This window comes from Oncorhynchus tshawytscha, linkage group LG24 (genome assembly GCF_018296145.1).
Source record: "Oncorhynchus tshawytscha isolate Ot180627B linkage group LG24, Otsh_v2.0, whole genome shotgun sequence".
NCBI lineage: Eukaryota > Metazoa > Chordata > Actinopteri > Salmoniformes > Salmonidae > Oncorhynchus > Oncorhynchus tshawytscha.
In genome coordinates, this window is record NC_056452.1 from 15,123,226 (window position 1) to 15,142,036 (window position 18,811).

Here is an 18,811-nt window from a genome sequence, read left to right on the forward strand (position 1 = left end):
CATTTGGGGCTGAAATAACCATTAGACTGTATTCTACATGAAATGTTTGAGTATTTAGAAACCTCAACATGTGATTCACTTCGCCTGTTTTGCTGTTAAAAATGTCTACCTGTTAATTGTTATTTGTGACTGCGTTTTTTCTTCTATTGAGAGGCTGACCTCTGTTAAAACTATTTACAGATTAAAATAAACTTTTATTGGTAGTTTGATAATCTTTCATTGGTAGTCTGAAACCACAGACCTCGATGTTAACGTTTCTTGCACTGAACATTGCACATTCAATCCATTTAAAATAGAAGTGCGACCACACCTTTGCATGCCTTTAAAATGTGATTGTAGTGGAGCCAAAACTGGAAGACATCTATAACTGACAGACATAATGACGTTTTTGCATGTGTTAATCACTGATCAAAATAAAAAACGGATGCACTGATTCACCGTGGGCTCTGCCTCAGCCATAGTCAATCTATCATCAATAAGTCCACTCCTATTTATAGTTCTTGACAAAATAACTTTTGTTATTTTTTGATAAAAGAAAAACATTATCTTCTGATCTCGACAAAACGAGGGCATATTTTTGATTTATTTATATATCCTCTCTGGACTATCATAGGCCAGAGCGTTTGCACCAGTCTTTTCAAGAGGTACGCATTGAGTATGGAACAAGAAGAAAGTAAAACTGTGTGTCAGTCACGTACTTTCACTCTCATGGTGTTCAAGGTCTTTGGCATGACGTCATACTGAGCAACAACTTTTGTCAGACACAACAGTTTTTTTATTTTATTTTACCTTTATTTAACTAGGCAAGTCAGTTAAGAACAAATTCTTATTTTCAATAGGAATAGGAACAGTGGGTTGTGGCTATATGTATACAGCTACCGACGGAATTGATGCATAAATCGTCAAAAAACGTTTTTTTTGTTTGTATTTTCGGGGAGAACGTTAACGAACCCTAAAACGAACTATTGTACTAGCCTTAACCTAATTTTCCTAACCTGCTACGTTAATTATCTTAACCTGCTGCGTAAGTTCTCCTAACCTGCTACGAAAAGTAAATGTCCGTAGCTTTATACAATCTAGTCCTCACCAGGAGCTCAATTATAACCGTATAATACATTTAATAAATATCTGCGTGTGCCATTTCTGAAAAGACTGCACAAGCAGGCTACAGGCCTACTTACAGTGGTAGTCTATACACTTCAATGCAAAATATCAACTGTCTATTCAGCTGTTAAATTCTACTGTAAGTTATAAACCTCGCTCCCTTTCTGATGCAAAAACTTCAAATTACAATATCTAATAGGCACAATGAGAGATGTGCATGGTAATTCGCTGTATGGCTACTTCGGGAATATGAACTCATCATGGCCAGCAAAGGTGAGGAATGTATTCTACAATGGTTATGATACTGTATTTGTACAATGTTAATAAATTAAATATTGTCTACTGAAGAAATGTAACATTACATTATTCAGATGCAGTAGCCTACAAATGTCAATGGAAAAGGTGAACCGTCTGTTCTACTGTTGAACTGCGCATCAGTTCGGGTCAAATAGAGCAAATACTTGAAATGGCTTATCTATTTGCTACTGTGAAGTGGTTCCAGTTAAATAAGAGATGGAGCGAATGGTAGACTATCCTAACTATTTCGCGAATATTAAACCATCACAGTCAGCGTAAATAAATGAGGCCCCTGGCCCCCGTTTCATTTTTTTAAATTCAGAAAATCTGCCGGGTTTCTTGGTGACGTCACACCTAGGAAAGCGCACATTCCTGTCTAGGTGCATTGGTCAGACACAAGAAGATTATCTTTATTTTTCTGGAAAAAAACAGCCAATGACTCTCGTATGAAATAGCAAAGTAACGTAATACTTATCTTAGATTATAGTATTACTCCAATAGTTTCCCAGTTTTGATAGCCAGCAGCGTTAGCTAGCTGTCTGTCCAACGAGCTAGCTAGCTAACGGTAGCTATGTTTACTTCGTCTACGAGCTTCGTTGAACAGTCATGGGTACAACCCTGCGAGGAAAACATGGGCGATTGTAAAGTTTAAACGTCTATATTGGCTATTAATACGTTTTGTTTACGGACATCATCTGACGGTGGAGCTAAATTGAAGGTACTAGTAAGGCAAACTTGAAAGTTGTTTAGCTAGCTAATGTTACCTAGCACCACTAACGTTAGCTGTTATAAGTAGTTTAGCTATCAAGCTAACCGTTAGCTAGTAAATGCTTGATTTACAGCATAGCTGGCTAACTGTACATGTTGCGAATTTGCATAGCCAAATGTAACATTAATCGTTCATGTTATTAACGTTACAGCAATGGATAAGCCTCCTTTCAGACAAAACCAAAACTGTGGAGACTGGGAATTCAAAGAGAGATTGGGCATGGGCAGTTTTGCCCATGTCTACCTGTATCAAAATCATGTAAGTATTCCAACTAGCGAATGTTAGTAACATTTCTATAGTTAACCCTAGTTGTTCTGGATTTGAATAAAGGTAGCTACACATCCGGCTGCCAAATCAGATCTGGAGATATGTTTACAAGTAGGTGTGAAAGGTTGTCAACCACTTCCTAGATGTAAACAGTAGGCCTGACTGGGTGGCAGATAATGTATCATAGATACCTGCGTTCTGTTTAGTATGATGTAAGAATGTAAATTGTGATCTGTATTTGAATAAAAATAAATAAAGATAATGTATCATAGGTCCAATGGCCACCAGTTGAGAGAAACACTTCGTAGCCTAAAAATAGCTTTTGGAATACCGTACTGTTTTGTAATTTTCCCTCTGTGAATTCACAAGTACACATCTGTTGAATTGACCAGCTGTTACAGGTTCAATCAAGTTAATAGATCATACACCCCCCTTTTTTTTTTTTTTCCCCAAGGATACATCGGAAAAAATAGCAGTGAAAATGTGTCGTCTGGAGTTAATACCACGAAACAAAGACAGGTGGAGCAGAGAGATCCAGATCATGAAAAAGTTTGTCTTCATTGTATTATCCTCTGTACATCATTGAACAGTGTGACTTCCACCTTTTCACTGATACATTGACATATCGGCATTGGCTTGTTAGTATCAAGTACAATGTTTTTCTTATCTCTTTCATATTCAGGTTGAATAATCTCAATGTAGTGACAGCGCGAGACGTGCCAGAGGAGATGAAGCACATTGCCTTAAACGACCTTCCACTGCTGGCCATGGAGTACTGCTCCAAGGGAGACCTCAGAAAGGTGGACTGCAGAGGATTAATACTTACTTGTCAATTTTCCTTAAAGTCCATGCAAATGTGTCATTTTGATTTGAAACCTACATACTCTCCTGGGGGGAGGTTAGAGAAACAGGGTTAGCCACAGCGCCCCTGGAGTAGTTAAGTGGTAAATGCCTCGCGGAAGGTCACGAAGGTCACGACAACAAAATTGTTTTTTTGGGGGGGCTTGCTCTGTCATGAGGTCTGAAGTATACATTTTGTTCTTCATATTAGCAGCCATTTGTCTAACAATGTGTTAATGGTTGAATTTGACAGATGCTGAGCAAGCCAGAAAATTGCTGTGGCCTGAAAGAAAGTGAAGTGCTTTCCCTGCTTAATGACGTTGGTATGTACTGTACCACACCGTTGTGTTGTGTCAATCGTTGCTCTGCATAGAGCTGATTTTCTGAATGGTCTTAACAGGTTCAGGCGTCCAGTATTTACATGAAAACAAGATCATACACAGAGACCTTAAACCAGAAAATGTAGTGCTGCAGGATGTCAACGGAAAGGTAACCCAATATTTATGGACCAGCACACAGAGTCTATCACCATGCTCTGTTTTAAAACAGTCTACATTTTTGTGCTATTGGTGTTGTAAAAGTGTGAAATCGACTATGGTGACATTGTTATTTTAAAAGATTACTGTTCATCTTGCAATGTTACGATTTTTCATGTTTTTCCTTGTTCAGTTGGTTCACAAAATCATAGACTTGGGCTATGCCAAAGACTTGGACCAGGGGAGTCTGTGCACCTCTTTTGTGGGAACACTGCAGTACTTGGTGAGCATAATATCCACCCTCCCCCCCACAAGCACTCCTCGATTCCTATTGATTCAACGTTACACTACTGTCTTTGTTTGTTTGTTAAAACCGGACTTACATATTGATACATTGCATATCTTTTCCCCAGGCACCTGAGCTATTTGAGAATAAACCTTACACTGTCACAGTGGACTACTGGAGTTTTGGCACAATGATATTTGAATGCAGCTGTGGATTCCGTCCGTTTCTGCACAATCTTCAGCCGGTCCAATGGTAGATGTCCCTCTGCATTTGATTGTGTCCCCAATCCCAAAATAAATTAATACAGTAACACAGTTCTCAAGTGCTAGTTATCCTCCAAGGGGCACTAGGTAACCATCCTAAATGCCATTTCAATGTTGTTATTCCTCAGGGCCAGCAAAGTGCGGAGCAAAGGTCCCAAAGACATCATGGCCGTGGAGGAATTGAATGGGGACGTCAGATTCTCCACACATCTACCATACCCCAACAATCTGAGCAGGTCCGACGCCATCACACACTTCATTCTGATGGCGTTATTAACTACCTGTCGCCTAACATCTTTATGTACAGCAGGGTCCTCAAAGGATGTGTATGCTGGTTCTCATCATAACCTTTAGCCACAGACATATTTCTACCTGGGCAATCAGGTGCCTGTTCAGTAGGGTGTCATGTAACCGAGCATTGAGATATATAGACACACACACAGTATCAGTCAAAAGTTTGGACACACCTACTCATTTAAGGGTTTTTCTTTATTTGTACTATTTTCTACATTGTAGAATAATAAGGAAGACACCAAAACTATGAAATAACACATATGGAATCATGTAGTAACTAAAAGAGGTGTTGAACAAATCAAAATATATTTGAGATTCTTCAAAGTAGCCACCCATTGTGTTGATGATAGCTATGCACACTCTTGGCATTCTCTCAACCAGCTTCATGAAGTCACCTCGAATGCTTTTCCAACAGTCTTGAAGCAGTTCCCACATATGCTGAGCACTTGTTGGCTGCTTTTCCTTCACTCTGCATCAACTCATCCCAAACCATCTCAATTCGGTTGAGATTGGGTGATTGTGGAGGCCAGGTCATCTGATGCAGCACTCCATCACTCTCATTCTTGGTCAAATAGCCCTTACACAGCCTGGAGGTGTGTTGGGTCATTGTCCTGTTGAAAAACAAATGATAGTCCCACTAAGCGCAAACCAGATGGGATGGCGTATCGCTGCAGAATGCTGTGGTAGCTATGCTGGTTAAGTGTGCCTTGAATTCTAAATAAATCACAGACAGTGTCACCAGCAAAGCACCATCACACCACCTCCTCCATGCTTTGCGGTGGGAACCACACATGCGGAGATCATCCGTTTGCCTACTCTGCGCCTCACAAAGACATGACGGTTGGAACCAAAAATCTTAAATTTGGACTCATCAGACCAAAGGACAGATTTCCACCAGTCTAATGTCTAATGCTCATGTTTTTTGGCCCAAGCAAGTCTCTTATTGGTGTGGTTACTTTGCAGCAATTCAACCATGAAGGCCTGATTCATGCAGTCTCCTCTGAACAGTTCATGTTGAGATGTGTCTGTTACTTGAACTCTGTGAAGCATTTATTTGGGCTGCAATCTGAGTTGCAGTTAATTGCCGATTTCTGAGGTAACTGGTCTTTCCTGTGGCTGTCCTCTGAGAGCCAGTTTCATCATAGCGCTTGATGGTTTTTGCAACTGAACTTGAGGAAAGTTTCAAAGTTCTTAATCTTCCGTATTGACTGACCTTCATGTCTTAAAGTGATGATAGACTGTTGTTTCTCTTTGCTTATTTGAGCTGTTCTTGCCATAATAGGGACTTGGTCTTTTACCAAATAGGGCTATCTTCTGTATGTCACCGCTACCTTGTCACAACACATCTGATTGGCTCAAATGCATTAGGAAGGAAAGAAATTCCACAAATTAACTTTTAACAAGGCACACCTGTTCATTGAAATGCATTCCAGGTGACTACCTCATGAAGCTGGTTGAGAGAATGCAAAGAGTGTGCAAAGCTGTCATCAAGGCAAAGGGTGGCTACTTTGAACAATCTCAAATATATTTTCATAACAGTTTTTTTGGTTACTACATGATTCCAAATGTGCTATTTCATAGTTTTGATGTCTTCACTATTATTCTACAATGTGAAAAATAGTAAAAATAAAGAAAAACCCTTGAATGAGTAGGTGTGTCCAAACTTTTGATTTTCTGTCATGTAGAACAGTGAATCGTGTCAGCTCAATTTATGACAACATTCTAAACGTTTCACCTCATTGAGTAGCATAACTTGAAATTTGAAAACCGGGACTCTTAACTCGAGAGAAACGACCCATGACCTGTATAGAGTGAACCTATTTATTTCCCCTCCACCGGGGGCAATGTTAATTTGCGCTGTGCTCATTCAGGACACTGCTGGAGCGCATGGAGATGCTGCTTCAGCTGATGCTGAAATGGGATCCTGTCCAGAGGGGAGGCAAGACCAACGCTGACAGCAAGAAACCCCAGTGCTTCGAAGTGCTGGAACAAATATTATGCATGAAGGTTAGTTCTGTAATATATGATACTGTATTTATTGAGCTGACCATAGATTCTCTGTCAAGGCTGGCCTCATTTATTTGGTTTGGTCTCATAGGCAAAATTCAGTGAACTTTTTATTTTTCCTCAGTAAGTGAATGTGCAATTAATATACTTTTCCAGCAAAATGTTAAGTTTGACTGTCAGTGCTTGATATTTTGGATTGACTCAATCTGCTAGCCAGTCGGCTTCCTTTATTTTACCCATATATCCTCTCTCATTTGCAGGTTGTCCACATCCTAAACATGACCACAGCCCAGGTCCACTCCTTCCAACTGGTCCCAGAGGAGAGCCTCCATAGCCTGCAGCGCCGCATCGAGACTGAGACCAATATTGAGCTGGTCAACCAGGAGCTTTTGCAGGAGACGGGGGTGTCGCTGGACCCCAGGAAGGCTGCAGCCCAGTGTGTCCTTGATGGGGTGGTAAGACTCCTTTTGGTTCCACTCTGCTACTCCGTTGGTGTTATGTTATTTGTTAGAATGTTGTTTTGATTGCCTGGCTTCCCAAACTCCTTGCTCCGGCCAAACGCTACACCACGCCCACGGACGTTAGTTTGTTCTCCGCGGTCAGTCTGGATCGGAGTACCTCCCTGACAATTTCTAGAATGGAAATCCGTTCTAGACCGTCTGATTGGTCGCAGAAACCAATATGTTGGGCCAGAGCCAAAACACATGTGGGTAAAGCGATGTTTTGAAAAATTTGGCATTGATACTGTTTGGTTCGAGATGATCCAATCGCTGATAACTTTGGCTTGTACAACACCCCTCATTTTGACTTCACCACAAACAACTTAAATGACGGCTGTCTCAGACTGAAGTATGTAGCAAACGATAGAGCAGCGGAATAATTAATTTTGAGTCGTCGGGCAGGTTGCGATGCAACACTTTGTAAATCTTACTCACCTCTTCAGCATGAACATGTTTAGCATTTGACCCCCATGTAAAGTGATTGTGTGTGCTTTGTGTGTTGTGCAGCGAGGCTGGGACAGTTACATCATCTATTTGTTTGACAAGAGCCTCACCAAGTACTCTGGTCCCTTCAGTGCTAGACAGCTGCCTGATGAAGTCAACGCTATTGGTGAGTACTGTCTTCTCTGCCCGCTGATAAATATTTTGAGATGTTAAGCCGATTTGGATCAGAATACAAGCTCATGCTTGTATTAGTGCTACCTCATGCTTTGAGGTAGTGCTTTTTTAGTTTTTTGGGCAAAAACAAAATTGAGCATTTGGTTAAACTAGTCCTCCTTCCATCGTTTGGTTCAAAAATGTCTTCAGTTTGTTCTTCCTTCATATGTACCAAGCCTTATGTAGAAGCATGTCGTCTTTTTTCCCCAGTACGGGAAGCTAAGTCCCAGCTTCCCTTGGTGGTGCTGAAGAAGGTGTGGGGCGAGGCGGTTAGTTACATCTGTGGACTGAAGGACGACTACAGTAGATTGTTCCAGGGCCAGAGGGCTGCCATGTGAGTAAGCCAGCATGGCTGTACTAGAATTAAACAAATCTGAAAGGAAGTGAGATTCTTTACGTTGAGACATTACCATATTACCAAACTGAAATTGCTAAAAGAAGTTCCCAGACTTGCTTTCGAAGAATCGGCCATTTGCTTTTTCATCTGTGGTGTGGGATTCAATGTTCCCAATGAGCTTTGCACGCGCAGCCGTGCAGAAGCAATGCCAGCCCGCGCTGAGACACATGAGATTGAACTTCGGTGAACTGCACTAGTGTTGCCCCATTAGTTTACACTAGCTTTCAGATCAACTTTTCTGATGTGGGAATTGTGATCGAATTAACAATGTCAGCCTCTTTAAATGCAGCAAACCTAACTTTGCAAGATGAGTCAGCGATTTTATTGTAAGCGAAAGAGGTTGCAGTAGAATTAGTGCATTTTGACAGGTAGGAGTGCTCATTCAGTTACCCCGCGGGTAACTGAATACTGGTACAGCCTCAGTGTTCAGTTAAAGCGTTCCAGAAATCGCACAGAAGGCTCCCGATGTTCACCTTTCTGTTCACGTGCGCTGAAGTTAGCTCGAGGCTGATGTTTTTTGGAGGGAAATTGGTGTGATCCCGTGTTATCTTGATGTACATTTCTGTCTTTGAACAGACAGTTATTCTATTCTGTGTGTGTTTCCAGGCTGAGCCTCCTACGCTACAACACCAACCTGACCCGGTGCAAGAACGGCATGTTTGCCTTCTCCCAGCAGCTGAAGGCTAAGCTGGACTTCTTCAAGAGCAGCATTCAATACGACCTGGAGAAGTACAGCGACCAGATGCATTATGGGATCTGTGAGTGTCTGCCGGCTAATGATCGGTAGTGGCAAGAATAGTCACCCACATGGCCCTGTGTCTGAAATGGTGCCCTATTCCCTACATAGGGCCCATAGTAGAGAATAGGGTGCCATTTCCCAACTTAGGGTGCCAGTTCAGAAGCAACGATGGTTTTGTGTTGTGAAAAGATGGAGTTGTTTTTGTGAGATTTGGTTCTTTTTACCCCTCAGCGTCAGAGAAGATGCTGAAAGCGTGGCAGGAGAATGAGGGGAAAGCTGCTGCTTATGCACAGGTACCAGCAGGGATGGGGACAAACTTAGGAACCTTGCTGCGTGCATTCCGGGTGTAAAAAAAAAAATATATATATATATTCTCATGTACAATGGATTTTCTTCATTCCAAATTGATTGTTGGTATAGAACACATCTGCCCTTGTTTTGGTAAAAGGCTAAGGGATGTGGCTGGAGAAATGTAACCACTCAAATTCATAGACAGAGCTCTGGATGCAAGGACTGACCATCCATGATATCAAAATGTATAGTTTTGATGTTATAAACTGTTTTAGAATGACATTGTTTACAAACATTGGACTAAAACAAGTGTATTTTTGGGGTTCTGATGGGGTACGACAGTTGAACTAAACTCATGACCTATTAAGACGTTATATTCTTCAGGAATAAATGGGTACATATCATTAATTTATATGTCCAAAAATAATGGATGTGGTAACTGCAGATTGCCCCTTTAACCACAGGTCCAGAATCAGATTACCCCACCAACTGTTATCGTCAGGTTAATAAAAGTATGACCCTCTTATCAGTGCTCAGGGACAACTCTACCTATTACAGTTGAAAGACCAGGTGTAATGTGTCTGGTCCACCAGGTGGCAGAGGTGAGCCACCTGGACGAGGAAATCATGTCGTTACACTCAGAGATTGTGGAGCTGCAGCGGAGTCCCTACGCCCGTCGCCAAGGAGACGTCATGGAGCAGCTGTGAGTGTTCTATACCAGGCGTGAATGACACGCTCTGTCTCTCCTCCATGAAACGCATCAAGGGTCTATCTGTCTGAGTGTCTGAGCGATGTTCTATAGATTCCTGGGGTCATTTCATGTTTTCCTATGTATCTGCACTATACGTTGTTCAAACATTCAAACCGGGTGAATCTTTACTTTTTAAGTAGAAATGGATGGAACCTTATTGAGATGTCTGGCTTCTGTGTCCAGCTAAAGCTAGTAGCTGATCTGACTGCTAACCTAATGTTGTTCTTTAATTTGCATTGCCAGTCATATACATTTTAGAGAAGTGTTTCCCAACCCTGGTCCTCCAGTACCCCCAACAGTACACAGTTTCGTTGTAGCCCTTGACAAATGTACCCCGTTCAAGGGCTTGATGATTAGTTGACAAGTTAAATCAGGTGTGCTTGTCCAGGGTTACAATCAAAATGTGTGCTGTTGGGGGGTACTGGAGGACCAGGGTTGGGAAACACTGATTTTAGAGTACTCAAATGCACACTTTTTAAGAAGAAAAGGTCAACTCTTCTGTATAAAATGAATGTTCTAAAATAATGACTTGTTTATTCGTTGTTTTCAGAGAGGAGAAGGCCATTGAACTCTACAAACAACTGAAGATGAAATGCAGAAGTAAGCCACTTTGGACCAATAAACAGTCACTGCACTGCAGCTGTCGTAAATGTCCATAAGACAGTAGTACTTTTGGATATGGAATAGAATCTGTAATGGTACAACTGTAATTCTAAACGCTACCACCACCTGACACCAGTGTGCTGTTCTTCCCTCAGCGCCTGACCCTGATGTGAGCAGCGACAGCTCCGAGATGGTTAAAGCCATCATCCAGACTGTCCAGAACCAAGACAAGGTCCTCCGAGACCTCTACGCACATCTCAGGTAGACAGGGTCCGGCACTGTTCAGTGGACCGTCACCTCACCCGGGTCATCAACTGAGCATTGCAGATAGAAATAGCATGAGTAGAGCTGACATGATTCTATACTCTACATGTCAGAGAGGCATGTGTCTGTTCAATGCAATATATTTATCTCGGAATTCTGAACGTTCCGCAGAAATGTGGTGATATGGCTGCCTAGTTGGATTTTGCCCTCTTTGCTATTCCTGAGGTTTTACCGTCTGCCCCCCTATGCAGTAAGATCTTACTGAGCAAGCAGAAGATAATTGACCTGTTCCCACGGATTGAGAAGACGCTGGAGAACATCAAGGATGCCGACAACACTGTGATGCAGATGCAGGTCAAGAGACAGAGAGAGTTCTGGCACCTACTGAAGATTGCCTGTGTGAGTGACAGAGAGGTAGAACCAGAGTTAAGTTAGTCATAAGGTCATGAGATCTACTGTAAGATGGCATTGGGTTATTTTACATCGTGCAATTTTCTATTGACCTCAGCTAGCTAGGTCATAATAAGTGAACATGTGTTCAGTGTAAGTCATTTGTCTTCTCCCAGGCTCAGAACTCTGCAAGGAACTCGATAGCAGCCAGCCCAGAGTTGTCCAACCCCCTGCAGGTGTCCCAGTGGGCCCAGTCTGCCCAGCCCATCAGCAACCCTCACCCCCTGACCTCCCTACCAGGACCCAACGATAGGTACTGGGCTATACAGTAGACAGACGGGAGGGGTGGACACGCTATATGTAGCAGAATGAAAAGGAATGGCCTTAGGACAGTAGGTGACTTGTTCTCTTTGTTTCTCCTTCCCTCCAGTGATGCTGCCCCGCGTCTGCTTCAGGAGAACCAGAAGTACCTCAGTCAGCTGACCAGCCTGATGCAGGAAGCTGCTGATGAGCAGTCCAAAAGCATAGTGGTGAGTTGGGACGTTTTCTCTCAGCCGGCAAGACTTGTAATGGAAGCCTGGTATTCTGTCAATGCAGTGTCTTATATCTCAGTGTTGCACGTCACCACGTTTTCTGCAGTGTGTTAAGTCACACGCACGTCTGTACTGAAGAAAAATAATTTTACTGCGTTATAGTTCATATAAGGAAATCAAGTCAATTGAAACAAATTCGTTAGGCCCTAAACTATGGATTTCGCATGACTGGGCAGGGGTGCAGCCATAGGGAGCCTGGGAGGGTATAGGCCCACCCACTGGAGGAGCCAGGCCCAGCCAATCAGAATGAGTTTTCCCCACATAAGGGCTTTATTACAGACAGAAATACTCCTCGGTTTCATCAGCTGTCCGGGTGGCTGGTCTCAGACGATCCTGCAGGTGAAGAAGCTAGATGTGGAGGTCTGAGGCTGGTGTGGTTACACGTGGTCTGCGGTTGTGAGGCCGGTTGGATGTACTGCCAAAGTCTCTAAAATGACGTTGGTAGAGAAATTAACATTACGTTCTCTGGCAACATCTCTGGTGAACATTCCTGCCGTCAGCATGCCAATTGCACTCCCCTGTAAAACTTGAGATGTTTTTGGCATTGTGTTGTGATAAAACTGCACATGTCAGTGGCATTTTTTTATTGTCCCCAGTACAAGGTGCAGCTGTGTAATGATCATGCTGTTTAATCAGCTTCTTGATATGCCACACCTGTCAGGTGGATGGATTATCTTGGCAAAGGAGAAATGCTCACTAACAGGGATGCAAACAAAGTTTGAGAGAAATAAGCTTTTTGTGCATGTGGAACATTTCTGGAATCTCTTATTTCAGCTCATGAAACATGGGACCAACACTTTACGTGTTGCGTTTATATTTTCGTTCAGTCTATAACGTGGAATTGAAACATGTAGGTACTTGTTAAGTTGGCACCACTGGTGTGTGTCATTTACCAGTCACACTGTTCTGTATGTCCACTCCCTATCAGGGTGGGATTAGGTGTCCCAGGTCAGGAGGGTGATAAGGTTCCCTCTGTCTTTTTCCCAACCTTGTGTTGTATTAAGTGGGCTCAGATATGTCCTTAAGGCTAACTGGCTAATCTCATCCATTCGAAACATGTCTGGGGAGGTTGGCTGCCTTTCCCGGAGGGCACTGAGATTGATACGGTGTCTAAACCACAAACCAAACACCATGGTCATCACTAGTTACTGCAGCCCCGAAGTCAAACCCCACCTAATTCTGCAATTTGTCCTCTTAAAATGTGATTTTAAACCTTTACCACACTGCTAACCTTATGCCTAGCCTTAAATTAAAAACCAAAAACCACATTTTTGTTCATGGTTTTTCACAATATAGACAATTTTGACCTTGTGTCGACTCCACAGTTAACCCTTTGTTTGTTACAGCGACAACCTTAAAGCTTCATTGAGATCAAGTGTTATGTCATCTCTTTGTAGGAGCAAGATTGGAGCTGGACTAAATACGAAACATTGTCTACGAAACTGCTCAAACGAAATGTGTGAATACATGTCAACAGTAAACAAAGCACTGTCCAGCTCATCCCTGCCTGCCCTCCAACCAAGTAACACTAAGGACAGAATGCTGTTAACAAAATGGAGTCACGGCAGTTCATGTAATTGTACATTTTGATGTGCGGATTTGGTAACTCACTTTAACGGCTAACCTGAGCTTCTTAAAAAGGCAGATCAAAAAATACAAATGCTCAATGGTTTTCTCTTCTCCGTTTTCTCATCTATTTGGTGAGAAGGGTGGATGTAATCATTTTGTTTTTATATGAACAAAAAAAAAGAGTGAACACGACATGTCAGTCGTCCATTACTCTTCAAGCAAATGTAACCTTTTAATTTTACCTCGCAGATCATTGTGCAAATCTAAGTACCACTATTCATCAAAATCCATATTTTACTATTATCTTATCAAAGTATCAGAGTAAACTGCAATTGATTGTGAGTCAAAGTTTTGGAATGACAGAGCTGGAAAGTGTTTGGGCTAAGGAAATGGGAGTGATAAGAAAGCTTTCTAGGCACGGGCGTTTGTGTTGAGCCCCATCATGTCTCGTGATGTGACACAGCACAAGGAAAAGAGAGGGGGGAGGAAATTACAATCGACCAGCAGCACTTTTGACATTCCCAAGCATCCTCCATCCTGTTTGTGCCGAGGAAGTAGGAGTCAGACATCTGGGGTCCTAGATGCCCTCTAGAACCCTATTTATCAGTCTGGGCCCTTGTGACACACCTCTTGTTACAATCATCCAACGGGACAGGAAATGTATCAGCTGTATTTGAAATCAAGTCATGCATCGATCAAGGAGAAAGGGTTTTGACCATATATAAATTGTATTTTGATTGACTAAAAGTATTCCATCATGACTAAACACACTTTACATGGGGGGGAATCCTATAGTTACTTTGTGACGTTTGTGTCACCAAGAATGCTGGTATGTTTTTTTCCCCACATGTTGAAAATGTTTAAACCTGAAAAATAGAACACCACAAGTTAAATTCAGGTTGTCAGGTGCACTGTCATTCTTTCTTTTCACTGGATGCTCAATGAATAGAAACATATGGCGGGCCATGATAAATGATTGAACGCACCACCCGAGAGGTGTAACAAAGATGAAGTACACACTTTGCTCCAGAAAGACATGTACATTAAATCTATAAGTTGTATTTATGTAGTTTAAAGTGCAATGGATACCGTTTATTTTGTAGTATTTAAGTGACCTGCTATGTCAGTTTCCCTCTTCAAGGTTTGTCACCATCTGATGTTAAAAACCCATGTCTGAATGTTTACTTTTTTAGTAATTGTATTGTGTAGATATCAAACATTGACTTGGTATTACAATAAAAAATGGACTTGGCATGTATTTGTATTGCTTTATATTAGTTCTAAGAAGCGAATGTTTGTGGTGTTCCCTGTTTCTGCTCTACCAAATTCCAATGGTGGATTTTAACTGAGGCTTGCTGAAGACGGGAGGCGTCTGTGTGAAGGAGTTGCTTAAAGAATGTTTTGATTATTTCATGGTTTGATCGTATAGAATAATCTAGAGCTACAGGCGACTCTGTCTCTTGTGCTTTTGTCAATGATTTCACACGAGGCCTATTTTACATGCTATGCCTAAATACCTATAACCACTAAATATACATGTTTTTCTTTCCATTATTTCATTACCTACCTGTTATTTCAAGTTATCCGTTTGGAGCACAACATGACGTTGAAAGGGATGTCTAAATTGGGCATGCCTATTAAATGATGAAATTGAAGGAATCTAGGGCTTATGTTAACTTCGACTGTGTTCGATGGAAATGGTAGACCTTTCAAACGTTGACTGCCTACTGTGCCAAAGGGATTTAGTTGTTAAACGGGAGTGAGGAGTGTGTTGATATAATGGTAATTATTGTCAAAATTCCACTTTTAACAACCATCAGAATTGGGCAATAATTAAGAGTAGACAAAGTGATCATGTCGGGTGAAAATGTATATCAAATGTTTTACCATTGCAACATTTGATGCAGTCACATTCACTGTGGTTGTCTGAAGCAACGTGTGTTGTAGAGTTTTCTGGTTATTTTCCAAATTGCAACAATGTCAATGAGCGTCATCACTATCTTTCCTTTGCGGTACCTCAAACTGTCCTGATTACCATCTGAGATTAACTTGTATGAGTTCTTTTGATTCCTGGCTCACAGTTTGTCTGGGTACTATCTTAAGATCATCCCAAAATCTACTCTGAGTTGTAAGTTTTTTTTTTTTTTGTGTGTGTCTATAAAACAGGTATTAACAGGATTCCTATGCCCTTTTCTGAGATGCTTTGTGGATATGGGCCAAATTCTGTTCCTGCACACAAGCTTCGTTTACACAGGCATCCCAATTCTGATCATTTCTTTCACTAATTGGTCTTATGACCCGTCACATCAGCTCTGAAAAAGATCCGATGTGAAAAGATCTGATGTGATTGGTCAAAAGACCAATTAGTGGAAAAAAAATCAGAATTGGGCTGCCTTTGTAAACGCAGCCTAAGAGACAGTCACTGATTCAATACATGAGTCACTGACCACTGAAGGATGTGCAGGATATACTGGTCTTGCACTTTCCCCACCCTGTCATTATCACCAATATTTCTTTGTTTCCGTTGAAAAGAGTCACTCTCAGCTGGCCATGTGACATATTAGTTTTACTGCAGATGTCAGGAAATGATTTAAGAGCAGTGGGGGGGGTGAGTGCCTGTGGAGCTGGACAGGTCATGTCCAGCAGAGAAATGTAACCTACTCCCTTTCTTGGATAATTTTATTAAATGGAATAGTAGGTCTTTTTGTCCTCTTCAGACATGTGACCGTAGCTTTTGTCAGATGAATGTTTGCATTCCCTTCTTCAAGTGGCAGTTGGTTCTCTCTTCACCTAGTAATTGAGCTTTAGTTGCTTGTTGTTTGTGCTTCTTTTTTGCTCCAAAGAAAGGAAGAAGATATCTTCATCATCCATGGTTCTGTGGAACTTCTCATGTTTCTTTGCTCACACGGCATCATTTAAATATAGGCTATTAGTCAATCCTACTCTGTGGGTGTCATCACGTCTTCAGGATCTGAGTTAGTTTCTGCTTTGCATTCACTTTCCAGTGATGGATGAGGAAAATGAATTAAACTATTCAGCGTTTGCTGTGGCCTGGCAAACTGCACTAAAATAGCAACTGCTTGTAAGTAACAACTGCCACTGTAGAACTGTATAAAAATAAACTTGTGGTCGGACTGTCCTGAAGCCCAGTCTAGGACTCTAGGTTTCACGAGGCAAAGTGGTTTTGTCTGGTGTTTTTCATTTAGCATTTTACAATACGAACATTCCTTAATACAAGACCACAATAACTGCCGTACGTTTTGTTCCATGTTCCAAGTGTTGTGAATGTACTCTTTTCTAATAATACTTATTCTTATTCCCTCCAACCCAATAACTACTGTTGAAACCTGAGTGAACAACAAAATTCATTGTTTCGTTGTTGGTTAACTCCGAAATAGAAAACAAGACATCCTTGTTTCAATGTTAGTGAACCAAGTACTAAACTATTAAAACAAGCACAGACACAGCCATCCCATCCCCCATTCTAATAACAACCAGCAGTGTTTTAATACGTTGATACTGAGTGAATCAGACTGAATCATCGGAGGCCTCAGCATGCCTGAGACCAACCCCTACTTAATGCTACATTCCTGAGCATAAAGCATCTGCGTGCTGATCTTGGACCAGGTCCTCCCTGTCCATGTTACCATGTTCATTTGGGTCTAAAGGGCCAAACTGATCCTAGATCAGGATTCCTGTCTGCTCTACTCCTCAGTCCGAGCTGACCCAGATCAGGGCCTCTCGGGGGAGTCACTCCATGCTTCCCAAACCATTTCCTTAGTCACTCAAGAGACTGCCCAGGAGACTGCCTGTAAATCTGGGAGCTGTTGTGAGTCAGTCTGTAAGCAATAGGCTTTGTGGCCAATAGGCCTATGACTCCTGGCTGGCAAAACCATCTTCTTTTGTGGAAAGATGTTGTGTGTGAACTGAGAGAATCTGTCAGAACTGAACTGGATGTCTAGGATAAGAGTAGCAGTAGTTCCTGTGTTTGGGTTTTTCGTCTCTGGTTATTTGGACAAATCAAGATTTCTCAGGTGTTAGCATCTTTTGAATTTCGGAAGGATAGGGGACATTCGGCTGAGAGGGCTGAGCGCCTCCTTTCGGTTTCGCTCCTCTATTTAGCATTCCTTGCTAGAACGTTTGGTAATTTTGGATGGTCACTCATGAGACTGCACAGGAAAACCATCAATCTGGGAACTATTCTCAAAGTCAGTCTGTGTCAACACTTAATATACAGTACACAGTATGGTCCACTGTATATGGGTCAGCTGGTTAGGGCATGGTCCTAGCAACAACGCAGTGAGTTTGAATCCAGAGGCTACACAGATCTAATGTTGGTTGGCTTTGGATGAAAGTGTCTGGGAAAGTATATCTTATGACATATTACACTTGAAATTATGTTCCATCAATGATTGTTCTTTCATTGGATGAGTGTTCCCGTCATGACCCCCCCCCCACCAGAATGAATGAGGGATATTTTAGGAATGGTTTCAGGCTATTAACACCAGAGATATCAAGGGAGATAAAATGAGTAATTGAAGACTGCCGTTGCATAAAGGAAGGGACCAATGCAGACACAGTGGACAGATAAGAGACACCTTTTAATACTACGTGTAAATGCCTATCTGAAAATGTGGGCACAATCAGAATGTGGACAAGATCAGGACCAAGGATGAATGTTAGCGCCAGGTATAAACGGAGCTTAAGACACTGTAAGACTAGAAATCTTACTGATTGGGGCTTTAATGCAACGTTTCCCTTTGGCACATTTGCCATCGAATTAGATATTGACAGAATCAAAACTGAATTTGTCACAGCTGTTTTTGTCCTCCTAGATGTAGCAATTGCGCAATATGTAGATGGGTCTAGCCTCCTGGAGCAACTGAGGGCATTTCCTGTTCTGTTGGTTGCAACATACACAACCTGTTAGTGAATACTGTATTGTTCTAGTGAGATACATACTATATTGTCAACCTCCAGGCCACTGACTGGAGGTTCACAATGATTCACTATTCATTGAGCATGTATGAAATCCTGTGTGCTCCTCAGCTCGTTTCCCACAGACTCGTGCACCCCATGACTGCGGTGCTTGACACAGAGCGGTTCTGCAGCATGTTAACAAAAACAAGTGCCTAACAGCAAGAGATATTATGAAACCATGAAGTACTGTGGAACTAATGCTCTTAGCTAGTGAGACTTTTCTGCTTTTGGCTTATCGTGCAATTAACTAGGTGACTCCTTGGTGAATTCTGTCTGAGTACAACTATTCAGTTCCACTCGAGCATTAGCTTATCATAAAAAATGAATGATTGTGCTGTCAGAAGAAGGAATGCAATGAATATGTAAACATTTCTTTGAGCTTTTCTTGAATATAAACAGTGCTCTCCCCTTTTTCTCTGTCCTACTTCTGGGCTGAGATGAGTAGTGTCTGACAAAACGAAGACAAACACTATG

The 18,811-nt window shown here is 41.8% G+C and overlaps 1 protein-coding gene across 2 annotated transcripts; it reads left to right on the forward strand.

The window, feature by feature from the left end:
- Positions 1 to 1,729: 1,729 nt before the first annotated feature.
- On the forward strand, positions 1,730 to 14,609 carry LOC112223622 (inhibitor of nuclear factor kappa-B kinase subunit alpha). Of its 2 annotated transcripts, none has more exons than XM_024386712.2 (22): positions 1,730 to 2,119; positions 2,322 to 2,428; positions 2,892 to 2,986; positions 3,120 to 3,237; positions 3,531 to 3,600; positions 3,678 to 3,766; positions 3,947 to 4,036; positions 4,167 to 4,291; positions 4,431 to 4,538; positions 6,468 to 6,603; positions 6,864 to 7,058; positions 7,611 to 7,713; positions 7,971 to 8,094; positions 8,764 to 8,915; positions 9,128 to 9,189; positions 9,781 to 9,890; positions 10,489 to 10,538; positions 10,697 to 10,802; positions 11,057 to 11,219; positions 11,372 to 11,508; positions 11,626 to 11,725; positions 13,186 to 14,609. In XM_024386712.2, exons 2-22 carry the CDS (start codon positions 2,324 to 2,326, stop codon positions 13,249 to 13,251), a joined length of 2,304 nt encoding a protein of 767 aa, XP_024242480.2. In that variant the 5' UTR covers positions 1,730 to 2,119; positions 2,322 to 2,323; the 3' UTR covers positions 13,252 to 14,609. The 2 variants fall into 2 exon arrangements, with proteins under 2 accessions (XP_024242480.2, XP_024242481.2); XM_024386713.2 differs by having other exon boundaries at positions 1,732 to 2,119; positions 11,057 to 11,204.
- The last annotated feature ends 4,202 nt before the right edge of the window (positions 14,610 to 18,811 follow it).

Bases quoted from the DNA above. Each gene is read 5' to 3' on its own strand.
- LOC112223622 (XM_024386712.2), top strand. From the start codon at position 2,324: ATGGATAAGCCTCCTTTCAGACAAAACCAAAACTGTGGAGACTGGGAA. The intron at 6,604-6,863 runs GTTAGTTCTGTA...TCTCATTTGCAG, and splicing joins AACAAATATTATGCATGAAG to GTTGTCCACATCCTAAACAT. The intron at 10,539-10,696 runs GTAAGCCACTTT...TTCTTCCCTCAG, and splicing joins ACTGAAGATGAAATGCAGAA to CGCCTGACCCTGATGTGAGC.